Below are 25,657 nucleotides of genomic sequence, written 5' to 3'. Positions count from 1 at the left end.
CGTGGGTGGGCAGCCTTTATGCCGAGGCTGGGGCCAGAAGCCTGCGATCCTGGGAAGGATTTGGCCTTGATGATAAGGGGCTGGAGAATGTGCTCGAGCTGCCGTGTGGTCCGAGTCTCTTGTCTTGGCTTATCCCCTCCCCGTCTCCCCACAAAACGCATTCCCATGGGGCTCAGGCCCTTTTGCAGTGCTGGGGGGGACAGGCGGGTGACAGGTGTTAGGAGTTTGCAGTTACTTGCAGAACTGCGGATGGAGGGGCCTGGGGGTGTTGGGGGGGGCGGGAGGCCTGAGGGGAGCTCCAGAGGCTCCAGGGAGCGGGGTGGCCTGAGTTTCAGCTGCAGGGAGGGTTTGCTCAAGGGGCGTCTTTGCGTTTTTCTTGCTCCCTGAAAGGCCATCCGCACCTCCGGAGGAGTGCCCTGGGAAGCCGTGCATGGAGAAGGTGCCTTCTCTGCTAGTTGGGTGGCCCATGGCCCTGCCTTGTTGGCCACTAAGCCTGTAGAGTTGTAACAAAACGTTTGAACGTGGCTCCTGTGAGGCTAGGGGTGGCACAGGGGACCCCACCCCAGCCAGGAGGTGGCACCGGCCCATCAAGGAAAAAGGAGCCCCTGAAGCGCACCCCCCCCCCACGTCCCTGGCACCCCCAGGCAGCCGCTTGAGTGTGAAACCCAGGGTGGGGGAAGCGGGCAGCCCTACAGCCAGGCCTCGAGCTGCCTGAGGGCGACGGAGCAAGCCTCCCGGCCTCTCCTGCTCGGTCTGCAGAATGGCTGCCCAGACAGCTGGCCAGTGGGACTGGTTCTCGGGTACAAGGGACCCAGTGCCTCCAGGGTCACCCTGAAACCCGTGACTGCCTTTGATAGGTGGGGCTGGCACGCTGAGCTGCTGGCCCTTCCCGGCTCTCGTCTCGGGGCTGGGGGCTTCTGCGTCCCTCGGGGTCTTACGACTCACGGGGCCTCATGGGAGTTCAGGGTGCTGGCCTGTTGGGAGAGGCTTTGGAGTGGGGACCCCAAAGCCCCAGTGACTTCAGGCAGGTGACCCCAGACCCATACAGGAAGAAGTCTCCAGCCTAGGGGCACTGTGGGTCTTCCTGGGCCCCTTCAGCCCCCTGGAACTTAGTACCCCTCCAGCAGCTGTGGAAGGAGCTAGAGTCTCATCCACCTGCAGTTTCCCCTGTGGCACTTTGAGTGCCAGGCGGGTGCCATGCTGGGCCTCAGCACTGGGCTGGGCTTCTGAGGTGGGATAGGCAGACCCTGGCCTCAGGGAGACAGCCAAGGGTGGGGGGCAGGTCCCCTGGGCTCGGATGAGTCCCACCGCCTCTGCAGGAGGGAGGGGAGGCCAGGAAGACACAGCTTGGGTCCAGCATGGCGGGGTGAAGGGCTTAGGGTGTATCATATGGGGTCAGGAGGGCAGCGTGGGGTTCCTGAGACAGGTCTGGGCAGGGCAGGACCTAGGCCCCTGCAGGGGTGGGAGGGTGGCATGCAGGCCCCAACAGGGTTGGTATTCCCCACCCCTCTGCCTGGCGCCTTCCTCCAGGCCTGCCCACCTTCCCACCTTCCCACCTTCCCACTTCTCTCTTAGGGCCATCCCATACCACCCTGTCCTTTAGACCCTTCCACTGGCGTTTCCACAGGCCTGAGGGAGCTCTACTCATTCCATCCTTCTCACTGCCCTAGGAGGTGGGTGCTGCCAGCACCCCCATTTTACACACAAAGACACTGAGGCCTGGAGGGTTGCACGGCCGACCCTGGTCACCACCCTGGGGGCTTGGTGATCTTGTATCTCGCTGTCCTGTTGGGGAGTGGGGCTTCCCCGGGCAGTAGGGCCACCCCTCCCTGTTCTCCTGGTGCCTGATGCAGGGCCTGGCCCACGGGCCACAGGGAGCAGGGGGCAGGCCCTTTCAGTGTCATGGGCTGCACATTCAGCGGGGCTCGGGGCCAAGGGGGAGCAGCTGAGCAGGAGGGCTCCCCACGGCTAAGGGAAGGCAGGTGGGGATCAGCTCCCCAGCGGGTCCCCAGCAGACAGGACCCGCCCCTGCTCAGGCCTCTCTGCCTCCTCCTAGCCTCTGTCCTCCTCCCGCCCCTCCGCAGCGCAACACTGTGGCGCCTCCCCCGGGCTGGGGCAGCTCTGCTGGGGTGGGGGCTGGTGTTGTGTAGGCCAGGCAGCAAGCCTGCACTGAGGGCCCCAGCTGTGCCCAGCACATGTCACCAGGAGGCCCATGAGCCCTCACCACGGGTGCACGGCTGGGAGCAGCTGGCCCCAGGCAGGCCCCTGAACAAAGGGTGCTTTGAGGGGCCCGTGCCTGCTTCATGCTCTCTGGCCAGCTGACCCTCCCGGGAATGCCCAGACCCGCTCCTTCTGCGGCTTCTCGGGTCCCACGTGGAGGGGGACAGCTGGTTCTGGAGCCCCCAGCCAAGTTCTGTGCTGTGAGACCACAGCCGCCTTGGGGACGCCTCCTGGCCCAGAGCATGGTGGGCCCACAGGGTTGCCAGGCTTATGGCAGGAGGGCAAACCCCTGCCCCTGGTCACCCGAACCCCTGGCCCTGATGGGTAACCTGGTGTGGCCCCCACGTCCACCCCTCCAGGTCTCCGGGCCCCCCTCTCGCCTGGTGAAGTTCCATTCACCGGGGAAGGCAGGGGCACCTTCTTGCCCAGGAGGCCTTCGAGGCCACCAGGAGCTCCTAAAAAGGGTCCCCCAGGCTGTGTCCCAAGTCTGCCATGTCTGGCATCCACAGGGCCACCAGGGAGGCTGCCATGCCTTTTTTCCTTGACCCTGATTCCTGCTTTCAGTCAGCCCCGCCACCCCGCAAACCTCAGTGCTTACTCCTCTGCAGTTAATCTTCCACCCTCTTTAGAATTAATTTTTTATCATAAAGATAGTGGAGCAGTAACATCAGAGACCACTGGAATAATAACGATAAGGATCTAAGAGACTTATTTGTTGTTTAGGAAAAAAAACAGAAAAAATTTCTTCCACCCAACGTCAGGCTGAGCACAGCACGTTAGCCTTCAGGCCATCTTGCTATCTGTCACATGGGAGCAATTCACGGCAGGGCCGTGCCTAGCGCTTCTAAATCATGCGATGCCGCCAGCGCTGGCCCTCCAAACACATTGGGCTTTAGACGGTCTTCCCAGGATGAGGATTCGCTGGCTGATAAAAACACAACCGCAGATAAGACAGCCTTGTCGACCTTCACCCATCCCTGTGAGCGATCTTTCCACAGAGAGTTACGAAATGTTTGAGTAATCGCCAACCTTTCCCCCTGTGCGCTCAGGGTAGAAAGCTCCCCAGATAAGCCCCCGCTTTTGCAAACCTTTGCCTTGACTCTTGGGGTTTGCAGATCTGCTCTTGCCCCACCGTTACCCCAGAACACCGAGTGCAGGCGCAGGACGCCGTGCCTGTGGGACTGGTGCCCCTTGTTTGTGGCCCTGAGCTTTCTCTGGGTCGAGTTCGAGGAGGGTCCTAGTGTGTGTCTGCCGAACAGCAGGATTTGAGCATGGGGCGTGATGGTGCCACAGTGTCTCTGCGTCAGCATCCAGAGCCTTCCGTGGAGGGGCCACCGAGCTCTGTGCAGCGCTACGTGCACTCTGTCAGGCTGGCCGTGGACCCAGGCGACAGGGAATTCAGAGCCTGGCCCTTGCCTTCCCCCCATCCCCGTGCACTCCACCCCACGCCGTCCCTTCAGGAGAGCTGGCTGGGGCCCACGTGGCCTTTGCGGCCACTACTTGTGCTTAGTTAGGTCGCTCAATGCTGAGCTAACACTGGTGGGGGAGGGTTAGGAAGGAGATGCTCAAGGACAGCTGGGGGTGACTCTCCCACCACAGGCGGGGCGGGGCTGGCCCTGAAGGTCCAGGACAGAGGCCCGGGCGGAGAGCGCCCTGGCGCTTCTGCCACGTGCCCCACGGCACTTGTTTGTATCGTGGTAAAAGACACGTAACATAAAATTCACCATTTTCAGGTGGACAATTCAGTGACAATTAGTAATTCACATTGTGGTGCAGCCGTCACCTCTATCTCCTTCCAGAACTTTGTCATCACCCGAAAAGGAAGTACCATACCCGTCAGCAGTCACTCCCCATTCCTCCCGCCCACAGCCCCTGGCAACCACTAATCTGCTTTCTTTTTGTTAAAATTGTGGTAAAATACACAGAACGTAAAACTTACCATCTTAACCATTTTTAGGTGTACAGTTTGGTGGCATTAAACACGTTCACATTATTGTGCAACCATCACCACCATCCATTTTCAGAACTTTCCATCTTCCCAAACTGAAACTCTGTCCCCATTAACTAAACCCCCTCTCCTCCCCCAGCCCTGGGAAACCACCACGCTCCTTTCTGTCTCTATGAATTTGACTCCTCTGGGTCCTGATAGAAATGGAATCCTACAGTATTTATTCTTTTGTGTCTGTCTGGCTTCTTTCACTGAGCATGGTGTCCTCGAGGGGCATCTGTGCTGTAGCAGGTGTCAGGATTTCCTTCCTTTTTAAGGCTGTGTAATATTCTGCTGTGTGGATGGACCACATCCGTCTGTTGATGGACACTTGAGTTGCTTCCACCTTGTGGCTGTTGTGAATCGAGCTGTTGTGAACATGGGTGGGCACGCATCTTTCAGTTCCTTTGAGGACAGACCCAGAGGTGGGACTGCTGCATCAGCTGGCAGTTCCACGTTTACTTTGTCGAGGAACTTCCATACTGTTTTCCACAGCAGCTGCACCATTTGACGTTCCCGCCAACGGTGCAGTTTCTCCCAGCCTCGCCAACACTTACTTTGTCTTTTGATAGGAGCCGCCCTGATGGGTGTGAGGCAGTGTTTCTCTGGGGCTGATCTGCGTTTTCCTCATGACATTGAGGATGTTGGGCATCTTTTCATGGGCTTGTTGACCCTTTGTATGTCTTCTCTGGAAAAACACCTGTTCAAGTTCTTTACCCATTTTTTAATGGGTTGTTTGTTAGGAACTCTGTCTTTAAAAATAATTCTAAATCATGCAAAGAACACTGCTGAGAGCCACCCGAGCGCCTACAAGTTGTAGGACACACAGGAGGAGCCCAGCATCAGCCTGGACTAAAGCTCATGGAAGGACTCAGGCCTTTGGGTGGAGGGCTAGTTGGCTGCTTGGACCCTGGATGTCCCTGTCTCTGTGTGTCTGACCAGCGTCTGGCAGGCGGTAAATGCTTGAGTTTGTACCCCAGTCTCAGTGCCCAGCCCGGCTCAGAAGTCCCTCATCCGTGAAGCTGGCTGCAGCCAGGAGGCGGCGTTGCTTTGTCTGAGGGACAGTGGCCAGGGCGGGAGGGGTCCCTTTGTCCATCTGGTTGACTGTGGTCTCAGCAGAGATCCCTGACGGCCCCTCTTCTTGCCTCTGCGGGGCAGACTCAGGGCCATGCGCCGTCCATGTTCCAGCCTCCCGGCCTGCATCCTTGACCCATGCACATACCAGCTGCGGTGCAGGCACCACGTGCTGCTCACCGAGAGGGGCCTCTGGGCTGTCTCCGTTATCAGTGGGGGAGCCAAGGAAGGTCCTTGGCCTCCACAGGTGTGGTGGGTGGTGGTTCCGCAGACAGGGTGGGGGTGCCTGAACTGGGCTGAGAAGGGCGTGAGGCCCTCGAGGGGGCAAGTAGAGGGGAGGGACCGGAAGAAGAATATCCCAGACACAGAACACTGGGGGGCGGCAGGGAAGGAGCATCGGGGGCTGGTGCCTTGGGCCAGTAGGAAGCTCTCAGGGTGGGCTGGGTTGAGTCCATGGGAAGGGGCCTCAGACCGTGACCCTACTGTGTGGACAGTGGGGAGCCATGGGGTGGCTTGAGCAGGAGCGTGGGGGAGGTGGCGGTGGTTGGCAGTCTCTGGGGGGCTGTGATGCCCCTTTAGTTCATTTCAGGGCTTGCTCAGGGCCTGGTTTGCAAAGGCAGGTGAGCCTCAGACCTGTCCCTGCGGGGCAGAGAAAGCCCAGGGCGTGGAGGGCGGCCGGGGGTCCCTCTTCCTGGGTCTGGACCACTGAGGCTGGAGGCTGGCCCTGCCGTTCCACGAGCCCACTTTGGACTGTGGATGTTGTCCCCTGAATCGGGGGTGGTGCCACAGGCTGGCTGAGGCCCTATCCCGGCTCCTCTCCCAGCCTCCACAAACGGACGGTCAAGCCCAGTCAATGCCCCCGCGGCAGCCCTCAGCCCGGGGTGGCCAAGGCCCCTCTTGTGAAAGAATTCTGCCGATTCAGAGCCTCAGGCCAGTCTGCCAGCCCTCCCGGGGCCCAGGTCAGTGGACAGATGGCTCCAAGAGATGGAGACAGGCCAGGCTGCCTGGGACATCTGCCCCCTCGCAGTGCCTGGGCTATAGGGTCCCAACGAGCGGGGCCCAGTCCCAAAGTCCTCGCTGTGGCCTTGACTCAACTGCCATCCCGCCTAGTGCTCCAGGCTGACGGTGAAGAGATCATCTTGTCTCCGAGCAAACATTCATTCGCCCATCTCAGGCCTCGAGATGCTAACAGGGCGTTTTCTTGCCCTTCCCAGTGTGCCCGCAGTGCCACCCCAATGAACGCAGCCCGGCCTGGGCCCAGGGCTCAGATGCGGGAGCACCCGCGTGGCCGGCGGGGCCTCGAGCTGCTTTCCAGACCCAAACAATATTTGGGGATTTGCGTTGTTTTAAATTCTTCCTACACTTCAGCTGTCCAGAAGGGGCGTCCGCGGTCTCAAAGTGCCGGACCCGGGAGGGCAGGGGTTGCTCTCAGCTCCCAGCCTGGTTCTCCTGAAGTGCGAGGCCAGGATAATTTGGGGGGACATGCAGCCGTCAACAGCGGTCCCTACGAGTTATTATTTCTTCTAAGGTCTGTTAGAAGTAGCTTCAAACCTGCTTAGGACGCAGTTGAAGAAGGTATTTAAGTGATAAACAAAGGCACCGAAGGCAGAAAACAGCTGCTCAGTGATCTGTCAGCCCCATGGCGCCTGGGTCTCCAGAGCTGGGATGGAGGCTCCAGGGACCGCTCTGCGGGGGCTGCTATTCGTCCCCTTCGGGGCCACTAGTGGTCAGATGACCCCTCCTCCGTAAGGACACCAGCGCCCATGTCTCAGCTTCGGGGACCCGGAGGTTGGTGGCTCTGTGGCCCTTCTCATGATTGCCAAACCCTGGAAGCCAGCCCCTCCCCATCCTCATCCTGTCACTGCTGGGACCTCCGCGCTCATCTGCTCGTCACACCTGCTGAGACGTGTCAGGGCCCAATTCTCGGGAAAACAAATGAACAGGACAAAGTCTTTGTTACCAGGGAGCTCTCAGCCTGCTTGGTGATCTGTTCATTCATTCCTTCATTCATTCGGTAGATCCATATCGAGTACCAACCAGGGCAGGCACAGTTCTGGGCCCAGGGCGAGGGGTCTCGGCAGATGAATGTGGCCTCTGCTCTGGTGGGCTCAGCCAGCCCCCAGCCAAGGCCGCTGCCCTCGGAGCTGAGGACAGAGGTAGGATCAGGACCCTGTGCTCCCCCTCCCCATGAGGCCACAGAGCCTGAGGTGTCCACACTCCCTTGCTCTCCTGCCGTCTCCCATGTGTCCCCAACCGTGCACACCCCCCGCATGGATTCAGTATTATGAACTGAGAGCTTTTTTGCAAAGGAAAGAGGTGAACTCTCCCACATTTTCTCCCATTATCCGCTGAGCTTGCCCCAAACACAAGCTGGATGATATAAGTAGTATTTCATCCTAATTAAGGACACTTGGGAGCCAGCGAGCAGTGTCTGGCCACCCCTTCATGGTGGGCTCTCTGGAGGGCAGAGTTCAGGTGTGGGAGCAGGGCCTGCCACTGTCACCCAGTGGAAGCAGAAGTCCCCTGCCAGGGCCAGGCTCCCGGGGGGAGGACAGGGCAGGGAGCTGGAAGCAGGTCTGATTGGCTTATTTCACTCAGTGTAACGTCCTCGAGGTTCGTCCACAGCATAGCTTGTGGCAGAATCACCTTCCTTTACAAGACTCTGTAATATGCCGCTGAGTGGATGGACCACATTCTGTTTTGGCTATTCAAAGTCCCTTAAATTCCATATGAATTTAAGATGGCTTTTTTCCTTTTTCTGCAAAACACGTCATCCTGAGTTTAAGAGGAATTGCTTTGAGTCTGAGATCACTTTGGGTAGTGTTGACATCCGAACAACGCTGTCTTCCAATCCATGAATATGGGATATGTTTCCACTGATTTGTCTTCTTTCATGTCTTTAAGCAACATTTTTCAGTTTTCATTGTACAAGTCTTTCACCTTCTTAGTTAATTTATAAATATTTTATTCTTTTTGTTGCTAGTGTAAACAGAATTGTTTTTGTAATTTCTCCCCGCCCCCCGAGGAAGACTGGCCCTGAGCCAACATCTGTGCCCATCTTCCTCTACTTTATATGTGGGACGCCTGCCACAGCATGGCTTGATGAGCAGTGCCATGTCCGCACCCGGGATCTGAACCAGCGGACCCTGGGCCGCAGAAGCGGAACGTGAGAACTTAATTGCTGCACCATGGGGCCGCCCCGGTTTTTGTGATTTCTTTTTCAGATTGTTTATTGTTTGTAGAAACAATGTGACTGATATAGAAATGCAACTTATTTTTGTGCATTGGCATTGTATCCTGCTTTGCTGAATTCATTTGTTAGATTGAATGGTTTTTTGTGGCATCTTTAGGGTTTTCTACACATAAGGTCATATCATCTGTAAACAGAGATCATTTTACGTCTTCCTTTGCGATTTGGGTGCCTTTATTTCTCTTTCTCGCCTAATTGCTCTGGCTAGAACCTCCAGTCCTATGTCAGATAGAAGTGGTGAGAGCCTTGTTCCTCAGAGGAGAAGCTTTCAGCCTTTCACCATTGATATGATGTTCACTGTGGATTTTTCATATATGGCTTTTATTATGTGGAGGTAATTTCTTTCTATTCCTAATTTGTTTACTGGTCTTTTTTTTTTATCATGAAAGGGTATTGAATTATGTCAAATGCTTTTTCTGCATCAATTGAGATCATGTGGTTTTTTTCCTTCATTCTGTTAATGTGGTATATTATACTGATTGATTTTCGTATGTTGAACCCTCTTTGCGTTCTGGGAATAAATCTCACTTGGTCATGGTGTATACTCCTTTTAAAATGGTCCTGAATTGAGTTTGCTAGTATCTTGTTGAGGACTTTTTTATTTTTTAAAGATTGGCACCTAAGCTCACAACTGTTGCCAATCTTTTTTTTTTTTTCTGCTTTTTCTCCCCAAATCCCCCCAGTACATAGTTGTATATTTTTTTAGTTGTGGGTACTAGTAGTCGTGGCATGTGGGACACTGTCTCAGCGTGGCCTGATGAGTGGTGCCATGTCCGCGCCTAGGATCCGAACCAGCGAAACCCTGGGCCACCGAAGTGAAGCGTGCGAACGCAACCACTCGGCCATGGGGCCAGCTCCAAGGATTTTTGCATCAATATTCATAATGGATATTGGTCTGTAGTTTTCTTTTCTTGTAATGTCTTTGTCTGGCTTTGGTATCAGGGTCATGCTGGCCCCATAGAACGAGTTAGGAAATGTTCCCTCCTTTTCAATTTTTTGGGAAAGGTTTAAGAATGATTGGTATTGGTTCTTCTTTAAATGTTTGATAGAATTCACCAGTGAGGCCATTAGGTCCTGGGCTTTTCTTTGCTGGGAGATTTTTGATTACTGATTCATTCTCTTTATTAGTTATGGGTCCATTCAGATTGTTTTTTTGTTTTTTTTGCTTGAGGAGGATTAGCCTGAGCTAACATCTGTGCCAATTTCCTCCACTTCATATGTGGGATGCTGCCACAGCATAGCTGACGAGTAGTGTAGGTCCACACCTGGGATCTGAACCCGCGTACTCGGGCTGCCTAACCACTGTGCCATGGGGCCAGCCCCCAGATTGTCTATTCCTTTATGATTTAGTCTTGGTAGGTTTTGTGTTTCTAAGATTTTGTCCATTTCGTCTCGGGTATCCAATTGGTTGGTGTACAGCACTTTCCTTTTGAATTAATTCTTACGCTATCCATCCTCATTGACCCATCTACCCATCCCTTTCTTCCTCCATTCCTCCATCTCTCCTTCCACCCACCTGCCTGTCCATCGTAAGCCAGGTGTTGGTCCTTGCTCTCTGGCTTCCCCTCACCTCCCCAGAGTGCCGTGACTATAGGCTCATCTGTGGAACAGTCTCTGCTGGAGGCCTGGGCCATGGGAAGGCCCTCTAGGGGGCATTACTTCACAGGTGACATTGTACCTGCCCTTCCCTTTAGGACTGTGATGCCCTCTGAGACCCTGCTTTCTCCTGTGACCCAGCTCCCCTGCCCCAGGGAGCTCTTGCACCTGCGCCCCAGTGAAGGCTGCCAAGTGGTGGACACTGTGTCCCTGGTGGCATGGTGGCCATGTGAGGTGACAGAGGGATTGTCCATGAGGACAGATGTTCTCCAACCCCCTAATTGGGATGTATGGCCTGCACTCTGGGGACTCAGTGGTTTAAATGAGTGCTGGCTGGAGAACGTGGGCTTCAGATGTCGTATTTCTTGGGGCCAGACGAGAGCACAAGACCCAGAGCTGCTCCTGAGCTCTGGCATGGATGTCCCCTTGGGCATGGTCAAGCCCTGGTCTGAAGAGAAGCAGGCCTCACTGGTGTCCACCAGCAGGGGACCTGGGCTTGGGTCGCTGGCCTCTCCGGAGGGGCAATGCAGACCAGGACCCTGACCGGCTGCTCTTGCGACGTCTCTCAGCAGAGGCTCCCACATTGGGGGCCTGCCCACTGGAGTAGCCCCGCCTGAACAGGTGTCATGGCTGGCCGCGTGGTGAGCTCGTGCCCCTTTGCCCTGCAGGAGATCGTCCTGGTGGTGTTCTTTGGGACAGAGTACGCCGTCCGCCTCTGGTCAGCAGGCTGCCGCAGCAAGTACATGGGCATCTGGGGGCGGCTGCACTTTGCCCGGAAGCGCATTTCCATCATTGGTGAGTCATGCCTGCCCCCACGGAAACTTCACCCCGAGGTTCCCAGGCAAGGGCTGGCCCCATCCCCAGGAAGGGGGCTCTGTGGGGCGGGCGCCTATCATGAGCACCAGCAAGCAGGGTACCCGTGAGGAGGGAGAGACCCCCAGGCTACCCTGCCTATAATGGGGCAGGACCCCAAGGCCAGCAAGGTGACATCCCAAGTCCCAGCATGGGAGCCAGCCTCCACACCAGGGTCCCCTGTCCTCAGATGCTGATCACGGGCGGGGGTCTTGACTGTGCTTTAGTACGGCGTTGGTGTCTGCTGCCCTCAGTGGCCTGTGAGCCGGGGCCGGGGGGTTGGGGCTAAGTGGGCTCTGCATGTGCCCGAGACAGAGGGCTGAGTCTCCCCATCCGAGGTATCTCTGTCTCCCCTTTGTCAGGCCCTGTCCCGCCCAACTGCCAGGCTCCTTACCCTGAGCCAGCTGCCTGGCTGGTGATGGTGGTGTCACACTGTCCCCCGTAGACCTCATTGTGGTTGTGGCCTCCATGGTTGTTCTCTACGTGGGCTCCAAAGGGCAGGTGTTTGCCACCTCAGTCATCAGGTACAGCTGGGCTGCAGCTCTCCTGGCTGGGAGGGGTGAGAGCTTCGGGCTGGTGTGCTGGGGTGGGCGGCCGGCTTGGGGCCCCTGCTGAGTTAGGCTGCCTGGCTTCCAGACCCAGCACGAGCACTAGTTCATTTCCAGGATTCAGTCTGCTCTTCTGTAAACTGGGGTGATCCCGGGGCCTCCCCCAGAAGCAGTCTGCCCCTAGCCCTCAGCCTGTGCTTGAGGAAGGGGGTGAGGGGCGTTGGGGGTTGCACAATGGTGAGTGGGTAGGTTCGGAGCCAGGCTTTGAGGTGCCTGGGTGGAGTGGTCTGGACGGGGCATGGAGACTTCTCTTTCGCAGGGGCATCCGATTCCTTCAGATCCTGAGAATGCTGCATGTCGACCGCCAGGGAGGCACCTGGAGGCTGCTGGGCTCCGTGGTCTTCATCCACCGTCAGGTGGGTGGTCCGGGGGAGGTGCAGGGGCCTGGAATAGGGACAGACAGGTGCAGTGCAGGGGCTCAGCCGAGCCTAGTCCAAGCCAGGCGGGCCGTTCTGCCCGTACCAATGGTGCCAGCATCCCTGGCCTGCCAGGCTAATGATGTTCCTTCAAGCTGGGGACAAGAGACTATGGGGCAAATGAAAAGACAGAAATGCAAGGTGGAAAAAGGTCCAGGAGGCTCAGAAATCTAGAACTGGGCAGATCAAGAATAGCCCCGGGGGGGTGGAGGTGGCCCACCTGCTCCCCTCCAAGAGGGCCTAGCCGTTCCTCCCACCAAGGCTTTGCAGGACAGAGAGCCACAGCAGCAGAGCCTGTGAAGCCCAGACCGTCTGTCCAGGCCAGGGCTGGGGGCCCGCCTCACTCCTGGGGGGCAGGACCCAGCACTGGCCTTTTACAAGAGTTGTGAGAAATAGGTTATTTTGAAGTCTGATGTCTGCATGTAAAACATGCTGGAATTTATGTAGAACTTTCTGGTAAATGTTGGAACTTGCTGCTGGGCAGGCCCCTGCTGCCTGTGATGTTGGCCAGGCATTTTCGCAGAGGCCCCTGGATGCCCGGGAGCCCAGATGACGGGCGCCTTCTCTGCTCACTCTGTTTCCAGGAGCTGATAACCACCTTGTACATCGGCTTCCTGGGCCTCATCTTCTCCTCTTACTTCGTGTACCTGGCCGAGAAGGATGCCGTGAACAGGTCGGGCCGTGTCGAGTTTGGCAGCTATGCAGATGCCCTTTGGTGGGGGGTAGTAAGTTGGGACTTAGGGCAGGGCTGTCCAGTGTAGGGGCTGCAGGGCCACAGACAGCAGAGGGCAGGCTGTTGCCCATGGGCTGGGGGGCTCTGGGTTCCGAAGATTTTGTGCCTCAACAGGGGCACTCCTTGCCCGAATGCTCAAAACCCCTCCTGCAGGCTTGGGGTTGAAGCTGGCTGTGGCCAGGTGTGGTGGGCCAGCGGCTAAGCACAGTGGCAGCACTCAGAAGGCCGCACCCTCGGTGGCTGCGCACTTGACGTCCTAACCTTTTTGTCTTTGAACCTGTGTTTGTGAGGGAAGTCAGAGGTGCTGAAGTGGGTGCGGGGCACTTGGAGCCTCAGCTCACGCTGGGTCCCAGCTCTGCCTGCCCCACCGGGGCCCGAGTCCTCCGCTACCTGTCCCCTCGCCTGCACTCCGGCCCTGAGGCCCCGGCCGCCCTTCGCCCTGGGTGCAGGTGTGGGGCGGTGGGGTCAGATGTGTGCCCTGCATCTCTGAGGGCCTGTGCTGGCCCCACAGCTGCCCCTGTGTCGAGGAGCTTGACATTATGTCTCAAACAAGGCACCCAGGACAGGTGGGAGGACCTCCAACGGAGGAGGTCTCCCACGTGGTGACATGCGCCAGGCCTGTGAATTTGGTAGCTGGCCCTGGGCATTAGTAATGCCAGAGCGGGCTGTGCCCTGAGAGGCAAAGTAGTCCAGAAAAGTGTGGGTTCTGCCCCAGGGGCACAGGGGCTCCCCTGGCTGCGAAGATGGGACTCCTTGGGCGAGCTGAGGGCAGAGCCTGGCTGGTGTGCTCCCTCCCCCTCCACCAAGCACCCAGCTTCTGCTTGGAAGTGGCTGGGACCCAGGCTGGGTGGCTCTTAGCTCCCCTGAGCTGCCACTGTGCAGGAGAGGCGGATGGAAAGCAGAAGCAGATGATCCCGCAGAAGGTGAACACCACTCGGGTTTGCCGTGGATGGTCCGGGGGCCTCAGCCAGCTGCAGGACGTCTGACTGCGTGCTACGTGGGTGCCGCTGCTGGCGGGAACCCGGCGTCACTGGACTGTGGGCCCGCAGAGCAAGTTTTCAGGGCACCAAACCCGCCACTCACATCTCCGACCGGAGATGGAGGCAGATCCTGGGAATTGTCTGCAGGGTGGCCGGCAGCTTACCACCCACAGGGATGGGGAACAGCAAGTGCAGGGCCCTGAGGCAGCCTGGGACGGCTGCTCGCTGTAGGGGAAGGCAGGGGTGTGGGCTGTCTCTGGGGTACAGCCAGGCCCCGGAACTCCCAGGCTGTCCCGTGGGGCACACGCAACACTACCTCCTTCAACATGCTCTCGGGGTGCAAGGAGCTAGTGCCCCAGGACGCTCTAGAACTGAGCCTGGAGTGGTGGCGTGGGTGACAACAGGGGGACACTGGCCCTGGTTACAAGCTGCGCAAGGCCGAGGGGGAGTCCCTTTGAGCTGGGGGCAGGCTGGCTGATGTCTAGGCTCACTCCGGCTGGGGCAGGAGAGGGTTGCAGCCTGCATGAGGTAGCACCGAGGACTTGGGGGCAGCGCAGGGTGGAAGGGGCACTGGGTGGGGGACAACGGCTGTGCCAGGCCCTAGCTGTATCTGTCCCCAATGCGTTCCCTTCCAGAAGGGGCAGGCCAGGCTCTCTCCTGGGGCTCCCCACCCTCCTCCAGGAGGGAGGCCCATCCCCACCTTTTTCGGCGGGGCGGGATGCCACTCTGCCGTTTCTGCGTCCCCGCCCCTGTGAGGCCAGGCACGCAGGGGGGTTCTTGATGTTGGCCGAGTCAGCGTGTTTTCTGGAAGCTTCCAACATGCCAGGCTGCTCAGGGAAGGCAAAGACTAAGCTCCTGGGTTGGGGAAGGCCCAGGTTCCAGCTCTGTCTGCCCGCCTGCCCTCCTGCAGGCTTGTGCCCCGCAGCCCAGGCGTGGCAGGCCCCAGCAGGTTTGGGTGGGCGGGCTCAGTCCCCAGCAGGGAGCTTGCCCGTGGTTGGCGGAGGGGTCCCGTCCTAGCGACAGGCAGGGCCCATGTAGGAACAGGCTACCCAGAGTCGGGAGGGTTCCCAGGGACCCGCCGCGCCGCAGGAGGCGCGTGGGGCACTGCCCGCCACGGCGCTGATAAGCAGGCTCAGCCGGCGCTGCCCTCCCTGCCTCGGGCGCCCGGGGCTGCGGGCGCGGGCTGCTCCCCACCCCCGGCCGGGGCTGGGGCGCTCCCACTCCCACACCTGTGCAAACATCCGCCCGCAGCCGGGAAAACGGCCCCTTTCTGCCCAGCTTGACACGGGTGCCCCGGCCCGCGCCGTCAGCTGCAGCTCCAGCCTCGGCCACCACGGGCCCTGGCCTGGCCATTGTTCTGCCAGGCCCTGCGCCCCTGGGCCGCCTGGGCCCCCGCTGCCGGGGCTCCGGGGCAAACAGCTCCCATTCATAGCAGCGGCTGCCCCTGCAGCTGTCCGGGCGGGAGCAGCCCGAGCCTTGAGTTATGGGCTGTATTCCTGGCGCGTCTCGGACAAACAGAGCCCAAGAAACGCAAGCCGGGGCGGCCCCGATCAGGGCTTCGGGCCAGTTTGCCAATTGCAACTGCGCCCCGGCAGTTGTTCTGTCTCCTCTGTCCTGGCTTCCTTCACCCCAAAGGGGAGTGACACCACCCCCCTACCCGACACTGTCCACGGCTCCCCGGCCTCGGCAGGCCGAGGAGGAGGTCTGCTCAATGGGGGGTGCTGCCAGAGGGCACCTAACGGGAGCGAGGGCTGGAAGCTGGGCCATATCTGATCTCTGCTGGGTCTGCACGCCTCCCCAGGCCTGGGCTAGGGGCCGGCCAGGAGCCAGCCCAGCTTCTCAGAGATGCGTGGGATGGACCCTAAAATAGAGCGTCTGGGCGGCTGGGGTGTGGGAAGTGCCGTCCACTGGGTTTCCTTTGGAGAGCGGTGGCGAATCCTGCTGGGGAGCCACCATGTGGAGACGCTCTCAAGCCCCTTGGGCTGTGGGTGCCATAGGGGTGGCCCCAGGTGTCCTCAGCATCTGGGCTCAGCCAGTGGGTGTCTGTTGTGTGAATGAATGAGTGAGTTGATGTGCGTAGAACGGTTCTGTCCATGGCACCCGGGACAGTGGGTGTTGCGGTCTCCTGGGGCTGATGCAATGAAGTCTCACAGACTAGGGGGCTTTAAACAACAGAAACGTATTCTCTGCCAGTTCTGGAGGACAGCCTGAAATCGAGGTGTCGCAGGCCCACACTCCCTCTGGAGGCTCCAGGGGATCATACTTCCTGCCTCTTCCGGCTTCTGGGGGCTCCAGGCGTTCCTGGGCTTGTGGCCACATCTTCTGTCTCTTATAAGGGCATTTCTCGTTGGATTTAGGGCCCAGCTGGGTAACCCCGGATGATCTCAACTCGAGTTCCTTAACTTAATCACCTCCACAGAGGCCCTATTTCCAAACAAGCTTGTATTCTGAGGGTCCAGGTGGACAAGAATTTCGGGGGGATGTCATTCAGCCCAGGACGGTGGGGGGCCCAGGTGGACTTCATGAGAAGGTCCCTCCTCTCACAGCCTCAGTTTCCACTCTGTCCAGCAAAGGTGCCAGGTCAGCGGCTGATGTCCCCCCACCCTGGGTGGGGACGCCTGATTCGGGTGTGAGGGCTCCCTGCTCCCCTACATATGGCGCCCCACACCTGGCTGCTGAGGTGTTCGGGGAGGATTTAAGACTTTTTTCTTTGCCCTTGGAACAAACTGCGTTTGTTTGTATGAAAGTCGGAGTGGAGGGAAAGGCAGTTTTGCACACACGGGCTCCTCTGTTTAGCGCCCGGGGGTCTCTCCAATCAGAAGCCTGCCCGGCTCTGTTTACCCCTGCATCTAAATTTAGAATTGAGAGTGAAAGGCTGGGAGCCAGCTCTGCGTCTCAGCCACCATCTAAAATAGAGTCTGACTCCTGTCCCCTCTCTCCCTAGCCGTCGACTCCAGAGGGTCCTGGCTTCCCAGGCTGGAGGAGGCCAGAGGGGTCTAGGGGCTGAGTGGGGCCTGGGTGAGGGCAGGGCCTCCCAGACATTCCTATGTAAGCCCTGGTAGCACCGCCAAGTGGGTAGGGCCAGTGTCAGGACCTCGTCTGAAGCTGGGGAAACTGAGGCTGTGTGGGCCTGGGCATGGTGGGCCAGCCCCCCAGCACCCAGACCCTACCCGTTCCAGGGCTCTTTCTCTGCCGGGAGCTCCGTACAAGGCCTGGGAGTGCTGGGCAGCAGAGAACAGAGGGTCTGCTTGTCCCCAGGCCACTGCCCACCCCAGTATGATCCTTCCTCTGTAGACTATAGTGTATGGCGTGAGAAATGCAGGCTCTGGGAGCCCAGCCAGAGAAAGGCCTTTACAGCTGGGTTTTGCAGGATGAGTAGGAGTCCACAAAGCAGGTCCATCTCTCTGTACTTACTGCCCACTGACCGACACCTGGGGGGATTTCTTACATGGCCAAGGCAGGCCCTGTGAGGGTGGTGTACAGAATTGGTTTCCTCTGGGGTGGGGTTCAGCTCATGTCAGCAAGGGTAAGAACTTTCCAGCTTCATCCTGAGGGGAAGAAACATGGTCAGCATCAGGAAACAGTGAAACAGGAGGCAGTGGGGTAATGTAGTGGTCAGGAACTGGGGGTTGGAGTCAGACGTGGTACTGCATCCCAGCTTCACCACCGACCAGCTAGCTATGTGGCCCTGGGCAGGTTACCCAACATCTCTGGGCTCATCTGTAAAATGGGTGTGAGTACCTACTTCCATGATTGTTAGAGAGTTGTCCGTGAGAACACAGAAAGCCTTGGGTGCCAGGCACCCAGAGAGGACGAGGACAAAGTAAAGGCTGTAGTAAATTTTAGAGGGCCGCTACCAGCCGTGGTTCTCTTGGTGCTCCCCAAAGCTAGACACCAGGTGATGACCCTACAGCAAGCTAATTCACACTCAAGTGTTTATGGCTGCCATGATCCAATCACACTCGTTAGGCCTGCTAGTCTTGAGGGTCCTGTTCTGCCCCTGCCTCCCCACCCCCACCTACCTGCAGCACTTTCCTCACAGAGCGGCCCCTCCAGCGTCCCAGGGACCTTGTGTGTCTGATTCCCTTTCCCAGGGCCTGGGCAAGGCTGGCAGCAGGGCAGGGGCTCATGAATGAATGACAGAGCAGGTCAGTGAGGCAGAGATGGGGAGGGCAGACCACGGAGTCAGCTTCCTGGGGTGCAAAGACAGCTGCACCACCACACTGGCTCTGGGGCCAGGGCAGAGCGTATGACTGCTCTGTGCCTCAGTTTCCCCATCTGTACAATGGGAGAGACAACAGGTCAACCTCCTAGGGCCACTGTGGGGCTCACTGAGTGGGCTGTGATCCCGGGAAGGCAGCGGCTGTTTCTGTTGCCGTGAAGACGTTCCTTGGATGCCGCGGGCCTCTTGGCGAGGCTGGCTCTTGGTACGAGGGCACATTTCTTTACTTTTGGATGTGATGTCAGGCATGTCGCTGCAGGCTGCTCTGCATGGCACTAGGGTACAGCAGGGGTTGGGCAGTCCTGGTCTTGTGCTCTCGGAGTCACAGACGGGGTCTGCATACAGAGATTTGCTGAGTCCGTGGAGGACCTCCTCTGCCCGCTCTGGGAATCCAGGAGGGCCTCCTGAGGAGGTGATATCTGAACTGAGCTCTCAAGGCAGAGTCGCCTGGGCATCCAACATGTGGGACCTTGAGCCTGGCCATTCTGCGGGGTAGACGTGGCCTGGCCGGCACCCAGGGTGTCCGCGGCGTCATGTCAGCCTCTGTCTGGAGCTCCCGCTCAGGAGGAGGAGTGAGGGAGGTCCTGACCCCACCCAGTGGTTCTGCAGGACGACCCTGGGCACGGCCCTTCTCATCAGTCCTTGTAGTCCGTATCCCCGTGTAGGGGTGCTGGGGCCTGTGAGCCACGCTGAGCGGGGCCACGGTACTCAACCGGGCCCAGGATCCAAGGTTGCTGTGAGGGAGAAGATAAACTCAAGGGACGAGAAGCCCCGGGCCAGCGCGGATCTGTGTTCATCTATTTCCTTTTTCCTGCTGAAAGGAAGTGGGTTTATTTTGGGGTCTGGGGTGGCTTTTGTTTTTGCTCGTAGTTTGCAAGCTGGCCTGGGCTGCTCCCTCGGCCCCTGCGGACCGGCGTCTGCCCCCTTCACGGCCAATTTCCACCAGCTGGGCTGGGGTCTCCTGGGGCAGCCCCACGACAAGCCGGGGCTGGGTGTCCCCTGGGCACAAGAGCCCAGGACCGCTGCTCCTCCTTCACTGCCCTGAGACAGCCCTGCCTCTCACCAGCCTGCCCCTCTGTCCACGCTTCTCCTCCCCAAGGCTGCCCTCTCCCTGGCTCTGTCTTTGCAGCCTCGTCCGGGCAGGTCGGTGGCCGGAGGCTGTGCAAGGCCTGGGCCTGTGACGGGGCAGCAGCCTCCAGCCTCAGGCTTCTTCTGCAGGCCTCCTGACGTCATGGCATGGCATGGCCTGTGGGGTCATGAGGGCCTTGGTTCAGTGCCAGCTCGGTCACTTACCAGTGGGGAGATCTCAGGCACAATGACTGACCCCCACCTCAGTTTTCCCCTCTGTAAGATGGTGCCTAACGCATAGCATCATCTCAAGTTTGCCCATCAGAGGTGCCACCTGTGATGTGAGCCCCTAAGTGTCTGCGTTGGCATCGTCCTCTTGCCCTTTCCCTCTGGATGGACAACCATGACATCTCCAGGTGGGCCTGGTCTGGGGTGGCCGCAGGCTGATGGCCTCCACAGTGGAGGTGGGGTTTCCGGGCAGGCCCTCATCTCCCTTGAAGGGAAGGCTGTTTACAAACGAGAGAATAAAATGGTGCCAGTGCCAGCTTTTCAGGACAGAACGTGTGTGTGGGGGAACTGGAAGGTTCTCTCCTGCCTCCTGTCCTCAAAATGTGAGTGAAGACACAAAGGAGAGACACAAACGGTGCAGGACATACTCCAGCTCCCACTCCTGGGAGGACAAGGATGGCCTGGCTGCCCCCACCCCCCCGCCTGCCTCCATGGTCCTGTCATGGTCAGGATGCCATCCATGGGTTCATGTGAGCCAGCCGGTGTGCGCCATGGCCCGGGCGGCACCGGGCATGGGGAGTGTGTGCTGCAGCAGCTGGGTTGTGTCTCCCCGAGTTTGTGGGCCTGGGGGACGGACGTGCAGATCTGCATTCTGGATGGCCCGCCATCGAGGGCAAGTTCCGAGCACAGCAGCTATAAAACGGCCCATTCCTGAGCTGCTTGTGTCTGTGAATTCAGGAAAAACAAACAGCTCTGCGGGGATGGGCCGTTTCCTCAAAGAGCTGAAAGGATGTCATTAACTTGACAAAGAGGGTCTGTGACAAGGTCTGAGAGGGGAGGCTGAGGTCCCCAGCTCTGAGCTTTAGCCCTCCACCGAGGGGGTGGGGGACACCTGGCCCGGGGCTCTCCCACTTCTGCCCACCGCCCCGCCAGCAGGGATTGCCAGCACCTCCTGGGCAGCTTGGGACCAGGCATGGGGGCCAGGGGATGCGGATGGGGGTCCCCCCCTCCAGGGCTCTTGTCTGCTGGGGGAGATGGGTGCAGGCTCCATTCTGCCCTTGGGGCCTTCCATGCGAGCCCCTTCCCTCCCCCACCTACATCCAGTTCCCAGTCATCGTGGGGGTATTTTTGCATTAATTTTGGTAATTTAAAATGTTACGTTACATGTTATTTGTCTTGAGGCCTGAGTTTCAGGCGCCCCTTAAACTCTCCCCCCGTGGGAGCGCCTCCTGCGCCTCCCTGGTTGCACGTCTCAGAGGCCACCCTGCCTCTCACTCCCCGCGTGGCGCCATCCTTGAACTTGTGGGTCTCGGGACCCCTTTGCACTCTTAACAATTATTGAAGACCCCAGAGAGCTTTTGTTTATGTGGGTTATAACTATTGATACCACATTAGAAAATAAAACTGAGAAATTTTAAAAAGGTTTCTATATTCATTCATTAAAATAATAGGAAACCCATCATATGATTATGTAAATAAAATAATTTTATGAAAGACGACTGTGCTTTCCACGAGCAGGCTGGGTGTGGTGTCTCGGATGCCCCTCCCAGCTGGCAGCTCCCTCTGCCTTGGTTCCATGCACCCGGGCCTCACGTGTGGGGTGCAGGCCCTCTGGGGGCTCTGGGCTCCCCAGGCCCCTTTGTCTGCCAGCCTGCCAGTGGCCTTGCCCGTGGCCCCTGCTGCACCCTGCAGGTGCCTAGGCCATGGTCCGGGGTGCATGCCTGTGTGTGCGTGTAAGCTGTTGGGCCTAAGCGTGCCCAGAGAGTTGGGCTTGACAAGTGTGCCAGCCCCCCTTCATGTGACCTTGTTGTGCTGTGTGTGTTTGAGATGCATGTGATTGTGTGTGCCACGCTGCTGCCTGAGCACATCAGGCTGTTGCATGTCTTAGGGCGCGTGTGTGAAGCACATTTGTGAGTGTGCACCCACGTGCACAGGCTCGGGGATCCCTTTAAAGGGCCCAGTAGTAGGAGGCCCGGTGCCCTCAGCGTCTGTCTGTGGGATGTGTGTTTGAGGGACACTGACATGGCAGGGAAATGCTCCATGGGGGCACTTGTGGGAGATGGCTCTCAGAAGCAGGGGGACCATAAACAGATGCACGGTCGGGCTGGGGGGCTCAGCAGCGGCCAGCCTGTAATATCCCCGCTCATGGGAGCTCACCACGTGGCCGTACCTCCCCAGGAAGTGACTTGCCCTTGGTGTAAATCAGTCTTCTGCGCCACGCCCCTTCCTGCTGCCCGGCTCCTCCGTGGCTCCCGTTTCCCGCGGGCCTTTCCTGGGTGGCTCAAGTGATTCTGATTCGTGTGTGCCTGTCTGTCTCTGTCCATGTGCACATGTGTGTGTCCCTGCCCAGCTGTGGCCACTGGGCTTCTCTGCTCCCTCCCTCCGCCCTCAGTGGCTGGTGGAGAGCTCAGGGAGGCCCGAGGACCCAGGGCTCTGGGGGGCTGGGGTGAGCGGGTGGTCACCACTGTAGAACTCGCTGTTTCCTCTCTGGGCCTTGTCTTCCGTCAGAGTCTGTCAAATGGCCTCCCCACGCCCTGTGCCAGCCTCATGGGGCAGGGGATGGAATGGGGGCACCGTACAGACCTTCCTGGGCCTGCCAGAGGCAGTTCTTAGCCAGGACTGGAGGCCCTGGAGAGGAGAAGCCAGGCTGGCAAGCCCATGGGGCAGGTGGGTGCCAGCCAGGCTGCCTGCTCACAGGACCACTGTGACTGCTGCCTTGGTGTGTGGATGTGAGTGTGTGACAGGATAAGCTGTGACTCTGGGCCACCCCAGGTCCCCTTGCCAGGCTCGGAGCTGGCACCTTGAACACCCTGCAGGCAGCCCCACAGCCCAGACTCTGGGGCATTTGCAGCCGGCAGAGGCCCCAGAGAGCAAACCTCAGATGCCAGTAGGAAGCGAGCCTGGGGTGGGCGTGGGGGCGGGGTGGGAGCAGCCCCTCACTCCCATTGTCCCACCACACCCTGGATGGACACCTCCCCCACCGAGAAGAAGGCTCGAACTGCGTCTGGTTCTCTCAGAAAAAAAAGGACAAACGAAACATCTGGTGCCCGGGGTGGCTCCAGGAAGTGGCATGTCATCCCCATCCTGGCATTTTGTTGAGGACCAGCCTCAGTGGGAGCTTCCGGCCTTCTGAGGGCTGGTGCAGAGCGACGTCGGTGGCCTGGGTGGTGGACCTCCTCGGGGATGGGGCAGGCGGGTGGAGCAGGGAGGCCACGCCTGGCCTTCCCATGGGGTGGGCCTCCTGGCCTGCTTGTCCGGCTGGCGGGCCCTGGTCCTCCATTGGTGCTGAGCTCCTGTGCACAGCCCGGTGGACGTGCTTCCTTTGCAGTGTTAGGTTTGGGAGACACAACTGTCTGCTGCTCTGGCACTGGTCCTCTGGCAAAGCCACTTGGCCATCTGGTGATGAGATGTCTCCCTGGCCTCCGTTCACAAGGTGGCAGGTCTTGAGTGGAGGTGGGTTCGGGCTGGACAGATGCTCATGCTGAGTTTCTGGGGCCTTGACTGCTGACTGCTGCCCCTCTTCCTTGCAGGTCACTGTCACCACCATTGGCTATGGAGACAAAGTGCCCCAGACGTGGATCGGGAAGACCATTGCCTCCTGCTTCTCCGTCTTCGCTATCTCCTTCTTCACACTCCCGGCGGTAGGTGCTCCATGTTGCGTGGCGTCTCCACCGCTCTCTGGCTTTCCTCTACACTCTGGGGCTGGCTGGGGGTCCCCCAGTGAGCAGACTCACTCATGGTGCGGCACATTCAGAACCCAGCTCACCTGCCACAGGGCCTGTGGAAGCCACCTGCCCTCCTGTTCCCAACCCCCAGTGGGGTCCTTTGTAGCAAGTATAAGAGGCAGCCTAGCATGGTTTGATGGTGATCGCTGGGCCTTTCGTGGCAGACGGTGGGGTGCAGCCTAGCTTATTTGGTCCCTGAGGGTAGGGAGGAGGTGCCAATGTGGCTTCAACATGACCGCAGAGGTGGGGTCCGTGTGCCTGGTGAGGGAGGGAGCGGTCCTGTGCTGTTGCCTGGGAGGGGCTTCGATCCATGTCCTTTCCAGAAATCATAGACTGTGAGCGTTAGAATCTTCTAGTTCACTATGTATGTATGTCGGCATGTGTGTTATGCGTGTATATGTGTGGCATGTGCATGCGTGTTATAGACCACATAGTGTGTGTGTGCATGTGTGTGTCTATGTGTCACATAGGTATACATGGGGCGTGTATTTGCATATGTATGTGTGTCTGTAGATCATGGATGTGTATATGTGCTGTCTGTGCGGTACATGCATGGCGTATGTGTGTGTGTGTGTTGTGTGTGTCTAGGCATGTGTGTGCTGTCCAGTGTATGTGTGTAGTGTATGTGCATGTGGAAATGCATCGCGTAGGATGGTATGTGTGTGTATATGCACACGCATGTGCAAGCGTAGGTATATGACTTGATCTCCTCTGCAGGTGGGGAGCTCCCTCCCCAGTGAGCTAGTCCTCTTTATCGCAGGGGCAATCCTGAGGTGGCAGCAGCAGCCCCCTTGGATGGGGCTGCCTTCTGCCCAGGCAGACTGACTGAGCCAGAGGTGCCAGCCTCGTTTGTGGGGCCTGCGGTGCCAAGCGGGACGGGCCTCCCCAAGCCAGTGACCCAGTGTCCACCCTGTCTCCCCAGCTCCTGCGTTCTACAGGCCAGGCCCGACCAGTGGTCACCTGTGTGACCCGAGCCCTGGTTTCTGTCCCTTCCTGGGGGATCCTCGGCTCGGGCTTTGCCCTGAAGGTGCAGCAGAAGCAGAGGCAGAAACACTTCCACTGGCAGATTCCGGCGGCAGCCTCGCTCATTCAGGTGACCCACCGCGGCGGCCTTGTTGTTGTCCTCCCTCATCGTCATCGTGTTGCCTTGTGTCCGTCTGGGCAAATACAAGCCAACGTCCATTCTGGCAGTCAGGAACCCCTCTCCACCCTGAAGTGACCGACCCATGAAGCTCCCGAGACCGTGTGCTCAGATCTCTCCAGAACATGGAAGAGCCACATTCGCAGCACAGACGTGCTCACCTGTCGTAACTTCTGCTGCCGGGAACCATCCAGCAATGCTGGTAGGGTGGGCCCAGAAGTCGGGGGAGTCCGCCGCCATCCACTGCAGCTCCCACTGAGGGTCACATTCTGCAGGCTGGGCTGGGGGACAAGGAGGTGGCCTGGCCGGTCCTGGATTTGGTGTGGCTGGTTCTTTGGGCCCCTCACCTCCTGGCTGCAGAGGCCAGCCTTGGTGTCATTTCTCTCCCTTATCTTCTTCCTCTTTCTATGGCCGCCCCTGCTCTGCATGGGGGCAAGTCTGGAAGGGAGGAGTAATGGGTCCCCCTGTGGCCCTCCCCCACAGGGGTCAGGGCCCTGCCTGTGCAGCCTCAGTGCCTTCTGGGCCCCTCCCAGCACCCACGGGGCTCAATGCTCTTGGGTGACGGGAGGTGAGGACCAGCGATCTGACAGCACGGGCCGCACTCTGCATTCACAGTGCCCGCTTAGCTTGCAGAAGACCCAGCAGCTGCCCCCACAGGGCCCGTGGCTCAGTGTGCCAGGCCTTTGGTGGTGGGCAAGGGGCTCCATTTACCCTGAAGCCTCTCATTGCCTGGTGAGGAGCCAGGCAAGTCAGCTTCTCACTCCCCTCACCCCAAGGTTGCTGTAAGGAGACCTTCCCAGAGGCTCCCGGGCTGGGGGACCTGAGGAGGCAAAGCCTGAGAGCAGTGGGGAAAGGAAGGTTCTGGAGATGGGCGAGGAGGCAGGTGGCCCTGAGCCCCCAGACACTCAGCTCTGGTCTGTGACCCCAGGCTCCTAAAACTCACCAGAGAACTGGGCAGCCCTTTTAATGCAAACGAAGACTAACGCACAAGACCCATTTGAAAATCTTGTCTCTGAGAGTCTTAGTCACTGGCCCCTGCAGGGGCTAAGTGGGCCCAGGGCCTGCCTGAGGAGCAGCCGGGCAGGGGCTTCTGGAGCATGGGCGTCGTCATGTATCTGGCCGTGGATGTGGGGCCCTCTGCCTAGCAGGGCAGCAGCAGCGCACATGTGGCCCCCGCCCCGCGCACCCAGAGCTGAATGCCCCCCGGGGGCCTCCAGCAGGGCCCCATTGAGGGGTGGGCAGCTGTCCGTTGTTCAACCTAAGAGCTGTGGCTCAGCCCGGGTCTCTGCTCGCTCCTCTGAAGCCCATCCGGAACCCACCGTCTGGGGCCTGGACATTATACCTGGACGGGAAGGAAATAAAAGTGGCTATAAAGCTGAGGGGCCGGGCCCCTCTCAGGCCCAGTTTTATGACCCCACAGTTTCTCCTTTCGGGGAGACCATAAATCAGGCCTGTAAAACCGGCCCAGCCTGCCGTGGGCAGACCGCCTGCAGGACGGGAACACGGGTGGCTGTCCTGAGGAGCCCTGGGCTGCTCCCAGGAATTGCACACCTCGGG

At 58.9% G+C, this 25,657-nt stretch overlaps 1 protein-coding gene across 1 annotated transcript in view; it reads left to right on the top strand.

The window, feature by feature from the left end:
- Nucleotides 1–25,657, top strand: part of LOC123284083 (potassium voltage-gated channel subfamily KQT member 1-like) — a 113,187-nt gene that overhangs the window by 30,375 nt on the left and 57,155 nt on the right. The window contains exons 3-7 of the mRNA XM_070485386.1: nucleotides 10,796–10,922; nucleotides 11,425–11,503; nucleotides 11,847–11,943; nucleotides 12,588–12,728; nucleotides 22,765–22,875. Of these exons, the coding sequence (XP_070341487.1) occupies nucleotides 10,796–10,922; nucleotides 11,425–11,503; nucleotides 11,847–11,943; nucleotides 12,588–12,728; nucleotides 22,765–22,875 (555 nt within the window). The remainder of the gene's footprint in view (nucleotides 1–10,795; nucleotides 10,923–11,424; nucleotides 11,504–11,846; nucleotides 11,944–12,587; nucleotides 12,729–22,764; nucleotides 22,876–25,657) is intronic.

The sequence above is a fragment of the Equus asinus genome, chromosome 14, assembly GCF_041296235.1.
Source record: "Equus asinus isolate D_3611 breed Donkey chromosome 14, EquAss-T2T_v2, whole genome shotgun sequence".
Classification (NCBI taxonomy): Eukaryota; Metazoa; Chordata; class Mammalia; order Perissodactyla; family Equidae; genus Equus; species Equus asinus.
This window is presented reverse-complemented; position numbering and strand designations above follow the sequence as displayed.